General features: G+C 62.6%; 1 protein-coding gene across 1 annotated transcript; it reads right to left on the bottom strand.

Annotated features, from left to right (window-relative positions):
- Positions 1-2,915: 2,915 nt before the first annotated feature.
- LOC123840660 (DNA dC->dU-editing enzyme APOBEC-3G-like) lies at positions 2,916-6,792 on the bottom strand. The gene is made up of 5 exons (XM_045870389.3): positions 6,764-6,792; positions 5,634-5,778; positions 3,980-4,259; positions 3,380-3,495; positions 2,916-3,097 (listed from the first exon to the last, which is right to left on the bottom strand). Exons 1-5 carry the CDS (start codon positions 6,790-6,792, stop codon positions 3,089-3,091), a joined length of 579 nt encoding a protein of 192 aa, XP_045726345.1. The 3' UTR covers positions 2,916-3,088.
- Positions 6,793-9,294: the final 2,502 nt, after the last annotated feature.

The raw sequence follows: 9,294 nt of genomic DNA, 5'->3' as shown, positions 1-9,294 counted from the left end.
CTTCTCCCCTGCCCGTGGCCTCTGACCCACGGGTCCCAACCTGAACCCCTTCTCCTTTGGGGAGCAGCTTTAGGTGGCCAACATGGGACCCTCTAACTGGGTGACTCTGCTGAGCCCAGCTGTGGCAGGTGGGGCCTTGCTCCAGAGTGATGCGAGCTCAGGAACACAGGGATTTTGTTCCAGAAGAGTGGCCAGGCTTGGTTTGGGGCTGATCTGCTCCCAGGCCGCCGGCTGGTCCCGTTCCTCCCCTGCCAGGACACCCCAGACGCAGGAGGGCCTGGGGCGGGGGTGTCCCCAGGCGCCTCTCACAGCCTCCGCTGGGAGAGGAGCTCCAAGCAGGTTGTCACAGGGAAGTCTGTCCAAGCGCACCGAAGCTTCAGCATCCAGTCTTTGGGCATTTCCTCCAACCACCTGTCCAAAATGCCAGAGCATCTATAAAACTCAGCGCCGCAGCTTTCTTGAGAATACCGAACATTTGGAAAGAACCTCAATGTGCTCCATTAGAGGATTGTTCGGATCAAGCGAATCAAGGCTTCTCCCCACATAGAATATTGGATATTACTTGTCCTTGTGAATATGGAGGCCGTCCTCCCAGGATTTGAAGAGTAGGCATTCCTTTTATGACATGTTTCAGACTTGGGGGAACGAGTATGACATGCTGCGGGGGGGGCATTGGGAAGCAGGCCTGCAGGTATGGGCACAGTCTGAATTCAGGTGCGGGGCAGCGGACCCCCTGCGGGCCAGAGGCCAGCCCTGCTCCCAGGGCTGTGCCTGTCTTCCTCCCTTGACTCCCTTGCCCCTCCTGAGTCTGAGCTGGAAGTCAGGGGTGACAGGTTTTCCCGAACCTTATGGCCAGCAGGAAACGGGGGCCACTGGGGCCAGGTCGGCTGTCTTGTGTCTATTTCTTAAGTCGGGTGTGGGCACTCGGTGCCCACATGGCGTCCTATTTAAAGCTTTATTGAAATAAACGATTGAGAAAGCCTGTTAATGGTGGGCTTATAACGTGACAGGGGAGTGATTTAGATTGTCGGGAAAGTACCGTCTGTGAAAATAAAGGGCAAGTGGGTTTCCTTTCCCAAAAGTAATGTTTCCTGTAGGAGCCTGTATAACTTCATCTTCCCCTAAAAAGGAGCCCCTTGCTTTTTGCTTTTGAAATCACATCTGAGATTAGGATGTTGCTTGTAAAATTGCATAAACCTCTATACTTACCACTGAACCACTCTGGCTGCCCGCCCAGCACGGCCTCCCAGCCCCTGGCTGCTCAAGCTGGGGGCCAGAACGGGCAGGACAGGGGCGGATTTGTGGACTGAGGGATCCCCGGAAGCAGAGACATCCCCTCTGTTCTGCACCAGCATCATCGTGTGTGGACGAACAACCATGTCCAACCTTGTCCTAAGCCCTGGACACTGACCGGTCACACAGCCCCCGGTCAGTCCCTATTACTCTCAGTACGGTCCAGGTCCCCAGTGGGAACCGTGCTTCTGGGGTCTCCCGTCTGCCCCCGTCCGGGGAAGGCCACGGCTCTTGTTCACTGAAGGACGCACAGGCTCCGAAGCTGTGGGGTCTGTCCCCCTTCTCTCTTCCCCCAGGAGTGAGCCATGCAGGCCGCAGGAGGTGCTGTGTGGGGGCAGGCTGCCACTGGGGCCCCGGGAGCCCAGCAGGAGAAGACAGGCGCCTGGAGGGGAGCTGGGGAGCAGGGGCCAGGATGGGGGGGCAGGTACAGACGGCAGCGCTGAGCTCCCTCCCCTCCTGTCTCCTGGGATACAGCCCCGAAGTCCACCCCCTGGAGGCAGCTCTCCGTGGCTGGCAGCCCTGCTCCCCCAGCACCCTGTCCTTAGGCTCCTTCTGCCCCGCCCTCCACGGCAGCTCTGGGCACCCCCCACCCCCTGCGGTGCCCCTGTCCTCTCCTTTCTACCGTCTCTCTGGGTCACTTCGCCCCTCCCAGCTCCTCCCCTTTGGGGTGCTGCCCTCCCCTGACGGAGCCCCTTCCTGCCCGCTGGACCATGGTGCTCTAGCCCTTCTTCTCCGTCCCTCCCTTGTCTCAACCCCAATGATGCCTCTCCCCAGCCCCTTACACTCACTGTGTGAGGCTGGGACACCCCATAGGCCCTGACAGGGGAGCAGAAGTCTGTGAGGAGGGACCGGGGACTTGCGCTGGGCCTCAGGAAGGCTTGTGCAGACCCACCGGCTGCCAGGGCCCCACTCAGGGGGTGTGGACTCCACAGAGAAGAGCGCGAGGGCGGGCCAGGCCTGTGGGACGTCCGGCCCTGCGGCCTGTCCTATGTGGGCCCTGACCCGGGGGCTCTGTCCCCAGCGGCCTGGGTCATGAAGGGGCAGAGCTCAGCTTCTGAGCAGGGAAGCCCCTCCCTCTGGCTTCCTCTCTAGGGCAGGGCAGGTAGCAGGGGTGAGGACTGGAGAACCTGCCGCCCACCCCCAGCCTCAAATGCAAGGGTCCTCCCCAGTATTTGGACTCATTCTTTCTATTCTCTGACAGCATGGCTATCATTTCCAATCAGCGCCGCTGACAACAGGAAAGGTTGGCAGGGGGGAGGTTTCTGAGTTCTAGATCCCTCCCGCCCCCGCCCCTCCCCCAGGTAAGGCTTAGCTGATTCTTGCTCCCACCAGAGGGAATTTGGGTGACCGCTACCCCCTTAGGGGCCCACCGCAAAGGGAGAGGTATTTGCAGGCCTGCGAATGTTTGCAAGCCTTTATGTAGCTCTCTGGACTTCATGACACATTGCCAGAGAGAACCTTTGGTAGAAGAACCTTAAGATTCCCTTTCCTGGCTCTGCATTTGAAATCGAGTAAAGTAATTACTTCTCTAAAAATTGAAAACTCTTCTGACAGCGATGAGTGCGATCTTAATCATGTATCTTTGGAACCCAAGATAGAGTTTCCATGACAAATAAATCTACTCAGATTTTGTTTTTAAAGACAACTTCTTCTGGACTCATTGCCTTCTGCTGGTTTCTTTGCATCAGTCTGGAGATGGTGGCGGAGGGCAAGTTTGCATTTCTTGGGAGGAAGTGTTTTATTCTGCGGTTCACAGAGGTGTCTTGTGGTCTTTAGCCAGACTGAGGTCCATCCTTCAGGCTCCCTGCTCCAGGAGGAGAAGGTGCAGTTGCATGGGGCGGGCCGTGAGACCGGTGGGCAGAGGGAACAGAGAAGGGGTCTGGCTGCCACAGAGATGGGGAAGGGAGGGGACACAGGGAGGTGAGGGAGCAGAGGAGTGTGGCAGGAGGGGCGGGAGGGGTGGAGCCGGCTCCCAGGAGGGAGCAGGGAACCCAGTGGAGGCTCTGAGAGGGGCAGCAAGAAGCCAGGGAGGGGACAGGAGGGAGGAGGGCAGGGGAGGTGGCAGGGACGGAGGGAGGAACCTCACCCGGAGAATGCCCTGCAGTTTCTCAGAGAATTTCTGACTCTCCATGTCCAGACCTGGCCAGGGCTGGAAGCGGTTTCCCTTGTGGTGCACGAAGGCGTTCCAGCAATGCTCAAACTCTGCAGCGGGGCGGGGGAGGGCCGTGAGCTGGGCTCTGGGGAGGGCCGGGGGGCGGCGGGGGGTGGGGGGCCACAGGGTGTCTGACTCTCAGGCACAGACCCTGCTCCCCCCAACCACATCCCCGCGCTCTCTCCTCCCCCAGCACTCCCCTGACCCCCGGGACTCTTCCTTCAGCCTGGAACCTCAGCCAGCCTGACTTCCCTTCTTCCTGGAAGGCCCAAGTCTCTCTGCCATGTCCGCCCACCATTCTCCCTCCCCTTGCGGAGACACCTGTCCTGCCCCGACGGCTCTCTTCCCACCGACCCTGCTGTCCTGTGCTGTCCAGGCTCTAGCCTCCCCTCTGCAGGCGGCCAACAGGGGCTACCGCCAGGGACGCTACTCCTGCCCACCCCCCTGTAGCAGCCCCCCGCCCCCCGTCGGGCCTCTCCCTGCCCTCTGCCCCCCCCCACTGCCCCCCCCCCCCCCGGGGAGGCCCACACTGACCCCTGGAGGTCATGATGGCTATGCTGGCCCCAGCCCTCTTCAGGGTGCGCAAGCCCTCGTCATAGTGTCCGAGGGTATAGAGGCGGGAGGCGAAGAGGCTCAGGCTCACGTGGCTGTTCTCCTTCAGGAACTGAGCCATGTCCTGCGCACAGTTAGTGCAGGGGCTCCAGGAGAGAAAGCAGGTAACCCCATAGCGGAGCTTCGGGTCCAGGTCCCAGGACTGGATCTGCTCCAGCAAGCGGGACTCCGCGTGGCAGGGGGGCTCAGGTCTCTGGGCCCTCTGAGCACAGAAGAGCAGGAAGGGCTTCTGTCATTGGCGGTGAACATGGGGGAGGTGGGACCAGGGTGAGGCAGGGGGGTGCTGGCCTCAGGCACAAAATACAGGGGGAGCCCTTCTCAGCAGGGAGATGACTGGGGTTCCAGGGCAGTATCCCCAGGATCCGGGGTCCCCACCCCTGGCAGACAAGCTAGGCGGACAGTTTCCCAGGGGCCCGATGAGCGGTGCTGAGCTCGTTGCCTCGGCCTCTGCTCACTAGGGCTCTGCACCGCGCTGGACCTGACGGGTCTTCATTTAAATGGTTGCGATTTCATTTCTCCTGGGATTTGCAGGAAGTTGGACTTTTAAACGACTGCTTTAAACTATGATTCAACTTGACCACTGAGTTTCTGGAGCTCTCTAAACTTGTGCCCAAGGGAAGGGCCTTCGGGACCCTCACCTAGCGGGGGCCCTGCAGACAGCAGCGGAAGAGCCCCAGGACGGGAGAGAGGAGGCCAGGAGAGCTCCAAGGTCACCGGCCTGATGCCCTGGAAGCGGGTGCTTCCTCCAGGCAGGCGTCCACCCCTGTCTCCATCCGCCCCCACCGAACCCCACTCCCATCTGTGCACCAGCACTTCCACAAGCTTCTGCTCTGGGCCTCGCCCTGCGCTGAGCCCGCGGGTGAGCCAACGGGCTCACCGTGCGGAGAGGAATGGGGTAGGGGCGCCCAGCGGAGAGGTGCGCCTGGGTCACGGGATGAATGTCATTGTCCGGACTCCTGGGACTGTGGAGATGGGACCGACCTGTCCAGGGAAGGATCGGCAAGCAGGGCCTGGGAGCAAGTCAGGTCACCGCGGCAAGCGCAGACACGCGGACGGAGTGCGATGGGGACTCGGGGACCGAGGGGGCGTCCCCGGGTGATGCCGGAGTGGGGAGCAGTGCCCTTGGCAGGATCTCCAGGCAGCGGGCAGGGGTCCTGCCAGGGCCCCCGCTGGTGACCAGGGGGAGAGTCGCGAGCCAACGGAATTCGGGTTCTGTGGCCAGCAGCTGCCCCAAGCAGGGGCCAGGGAAGAAGCTGAGCCCTTGTCCAGAAGCCTTTCCTCTGTCCTAACCCTTCCTCAGAGGCACAGCGGGTGGGAGAGGCTGAGCCCGGGCCTCGGGGTGACAGGGGCTGACGGTGCCAGGCCCTGGGACACCGTGACTGCTTTCTGACGTGTGGCTCCACGCCAGCAACCACAGCAGAAACAGTCCCCACCTGACTCCAGGCCAAGGTGTGGCAGCTGTGGGGACCGAAGGGGAGACACGGGTGAGACCCTCCCGGGTCCACCCAGAAGCTTCCACCCTGAACGCCCCAGGATCGGGAGGCCGTGTGAGCTGCGGTCAGGCTGGGCCGGTCACCTTATTGCGCAGGATGCCCTTGTCCTGGCCCAGAGGGACCCCGGAGCCCTGATCGGGACGCTCCACCTTGTAGCAGAGGTAGGTCCTGGGCGGCCAATTATCATTGCGGAAGTTCTCGGTGAAGGTGTCCTCATCCAGTAGGTGTCTGTGGACAAAGGGGTGGGGGAGAGGCTGAAAGACACGGCCTCCCCCTGGAGTACCGAGAGTCCTCTTGCTGATGGATGTTTGGAATAGAAGAGAGATTTTACATAAAAACTGAAGAGACTTCGATCTTTGAAAATCTAAATTATTTCTCCTGGGCTCATTGCCTTTTGCTGGTTTCTTTGGATCCTCTGCCCCATGCCCCTTCCCCCTGCACCCCACATACCGGCCAGACCCACAGAGGACGGGCTTCCGCTGGCTTTGCTGGAGCCCCCCAGCCTCCCTCTGTGACCCCTTCTGGGAGCTCCCGGGGAGGTCAGCCCAATGCTCTGTCAGATGACCCCCAGGAGTCGCCCAGGGCGCTCAGACCCTCTGCTGGGGCCTCTCCCTGTGCCCAGGGTAGGCTCTCATCCCCTCTCCTGGCCTCACCATCCCATCCCATCCCATCCCATCCCCGCTGACCTACTCCCCTACGTGGAGGGACACCCTGGGGCTTTCCCCCCTTGACTTCACGGTTATCCCGTGCCACGGGGTACGTCGGGGCCAACGCATGCCCGTGTGGGACAATTGCCGAAAAGAGAACACCAGAGCCTATTCTTCTTCAATAATCATGGGATCTTCTGTAATCATGAAAATACCACAAACCCTTTACAAAACTGAAATCTTAAAGCTAAAAGGGACCTCCTGGCCCACAGCTCAGAAGGGATTCCCCAGGCGGAAAGAGTAGATTCCTGAGGGGATTGCAGGAAGCCAAGGGTGGGGACCGTCAGGGATGAGTCCCCGGGAGCCTGGGGGAGGCTGGCTGGACAAGCAGACTGGGCATCAGCTGATGGGGCTCGGTGGGCCTGGGACGGGCCAGCAGGAAGGAGGCAACGAAGAGCAGGAGCCCCCAGGGGTCCAGGAGGAGACCTTGAGGGAGTGGCGAGTCACCATCAGACAGCCCCGAGGAGGGGCTCAGGAGCCGGGGTGATGCAGGGGGCTGGGGTTACCTGTCCCAGGCCTCTGCACCCGCATCCATGTCTCGGTCCCTTCACCACCTCTGGCTCTGTGTCCGTGGTTTCTCGGCCTCGTCACGCCTATGCTGTTTTCTTGGGGTGCTCTTCAAGGACCCAGGGGCCTTATAAGCCATCGGAGCTCCTGGAAGCGGCTGAGCTGGCATTACTGGGACACACCCTTCCTAGACTCAGGCTACGCATGCCACCCTCCTGGGTGTTGACGTAGGAGGAACTTCTCTGTCAGCTGTCACATCCCTAGGTCCTGGGGGGTCAACTTAGGTTTTGGTTTCTCTGCTCCGCCAAAGGCCCTACCTGAAAGCCTCAAGGAGTGACCAAGGGCAGAGGAGGTCGGGGGAGGGTGCGACCTCTCTGGGCAGCAGGGACCAGCAAGGCGGGAGGCGAGAGGACAGGCGTCCGGCCCTGGAGGAAGGCCCCGGCCCAGGACCCAGAGCCCCCGGAGGGCAGGCTCCTGGGCAGCCCCACCCTGAGCCCCCCTCAGCAGCCAGCAGGGGCGGGGCCTGGCCCGGGCTGCCTGGGGCCAGCTGGCTGAGACCCCTGCGCACCTGCACCCACCGGGGGCCGCGGGGGACGGGGGCATCTGGTCTGAGAAGCCGCAGCAGGGCCTTCATCCCTGGACCTGCCAAGGGAGGAGGACAGACACGTGCTGAGCTACCCTTAGGAGCCCACCACCCAGTGGATGACTGCAAACTGGACGTGGAGCGTTTCGCCCCCATTGCCTGCAGGGGAAAAGAAAGGCTCCCAGAGGGAGTGGGACTTGGCCAGGACCCCACAGGCATGGATGGATGTGCCGGGTTGGGGGGATGCAGGCCTCCCACCGGGGCGGCCACCAGGGTTCTTTCTGTTCACCTGAGCCCTGGCTGGCCGTTTGTCCTCTCGGGGCTGCCCCTCTGCCCAAATGACTCCCCCATTCCGGCTTCTCTTCGACCCACCCCCCACCCGCCCCCGCCATCCTGGCCCAGTGCCCCCTCCCTGAGGGATGTGTCTGTCCCGGGGCTAGCTGGGCCAACCGGGGCCTGAGTCACACCCTGGCTGCCTGCACCGAGAGCCACCGGGTTGATCACCCTCCCAGGCTGTCTGGTCTCATCCTGACAGTGGAAACCTCAGCACCGTGTCCCCTCCTTCTCGGGTGGGCATCCCTGGTCCCGGAGAGACGGGAAGGTGTCCTCCCCGTACCTGCACTGAGGCCCCGCCCATGTCCTCCATCCTCTAGCCCCAGTGCCCTCTAGCCCTGACACCGTCCCCCGGGGCCCAGGCGGTCTCTGGGTGGTCCTGTTGCTGCCCATACTTCCCAGCTCCCAGCCTCCGCGCACAGCAGACCACACACACCCAGCAGTCTCCAGCCCTCCTGATCCCTACCTGGACCGGGCCGCCGAGGATTTCCCCAACACGGTCCTCCGCTCTCGCCTTCCAGGGGGGAGGATGTGGCCCTGATGCAGGCCCAGCTCTCCTCCAGGACCCCCGAAGTCTCTCCAGTCACTCACCCTGCTCGAGTGAGTGCTGCCGGTGCCCCCCACATCGTAGGGTTCCGTGGAGGGAGCCCTGTGCGCCAAGCCCCGTGCTGGGTGCAGAGGCTGACTCCAGGAGTGTGGGGTCCTGCTGCACAAGCCCCTGGCCCTGGGAGGCCCTCGGAGGGCAGAGCCCCCCATCTGCCCCCTGCCTTCCCAGGGGGCTCCCGCAGCCAGCGCGCCAGCATCTCTCTGGGCTCAGCCTGCGTCGCTGGCTCTCCTGAGCAAAGGTGCCCCTCAACCGTGCTGCAGCGTTTTGTGGGGAGACCAACAGGGGCGCCGTGGCAGGGAGGGCACTTTGCTCCCGCCTCCCCGAGAGCAGTCCCCCTACCAGGCCAGCTCCTCTGCAGAAGCTCTGAGGTCTCCGGTTCTGGAATGTTCCCCGGCGCCCCCTCCTTCGCGGCTCCCCTGACCCCGGCCTGGCCTGATCCCCCCGCCCTGTGTGCCGCCTGCCTACGGCCTGGCTGTCCCCTCTAGTGCAGGCAACACTGGCCCAGCGTGTCTCCACGTCCGGGAGCCAGTTTTGCAGTGAGCGACCAGAACACAGGCGTAAGAGGATCCTTGTCCGGGCAAGACCAGAGGGCACGTCCTGGGTCACGAGGTTTTGCCCTTCTCCTGAGGCTTCCGTCTTGAGTCACCGGTCTGAGTCTCGGCCATGAGCGGCAGGAGCACGAGGAGACCACCTGGGACGTGGGTGGGCCTCCCCTCTCTGTTCTCGCGCCCCTCGTCCTTCCCGAAGGACCCCCGCCCGACATCCTCCCACACACACTCCCGGAGCCTGACCCCCTGGCGCAGGCAGAGGCCCAGGGCCTAGTGCGTCCCTGGCTGGGTCTCCCCGAGGCCAGGGGAGGACATGCTTTGGTCGAGGCCACAGTAGAGCCTGGTGGTGAACTCTGGGTCCAGGAGTAGCCCTTGACACTCCTGACGTGGCCATGACCTAAAAACACGCAGGCAGCTTCCCTCAGGCCCCGAGGCCAGAAGCAAGAGGGGGGCCATCCT

The sequence above is a fragment of the Mirounga angustirostris genome, unplaced genomic scaffold, assembly GCF_029215605.1.
Source record: "Mirounga angustirostris isolate CCGP_5_RB_7025 unplaced genomic scaffold, mMirAng1.0.hap1 SCAF_5, whole genome shotgun sequence".
NCBI lineage: Eukaryota > Metazoa > Chordata > Mammalia > Carnivora > Phocidae > Mirounga > Mirounga angustirostris.
The sequence above is the reverse complement of the archived record's forward strand: the minus strand, read 5'-3'. Positions and strand labels throughout refer to the sequence as shown.

Bases quoted from the DNA above. Each gene is read 5' to 3' on its own strand.
- LOC123840660 (XM_045870389.3), bottom strand. From the start codon at position 6,792: ATGGATGCGGGTGCAGAGGCCTGGGACAG. The intron at 5,779-6,763 runs GTAACCCCAGCC...CTTTGTCCACAG, and splicing joins GGTGCAGAGGCCTGGGACAG to ACACCTACTGGATGAGGACA. The intron at 4,260-5,633 runs GTGACCGGCCCA...TTCTGTGCTCAG, and splicing joins AGGGCATCCTGCGCAATAAG to AGGGCCCAGAGACCTGAGCC.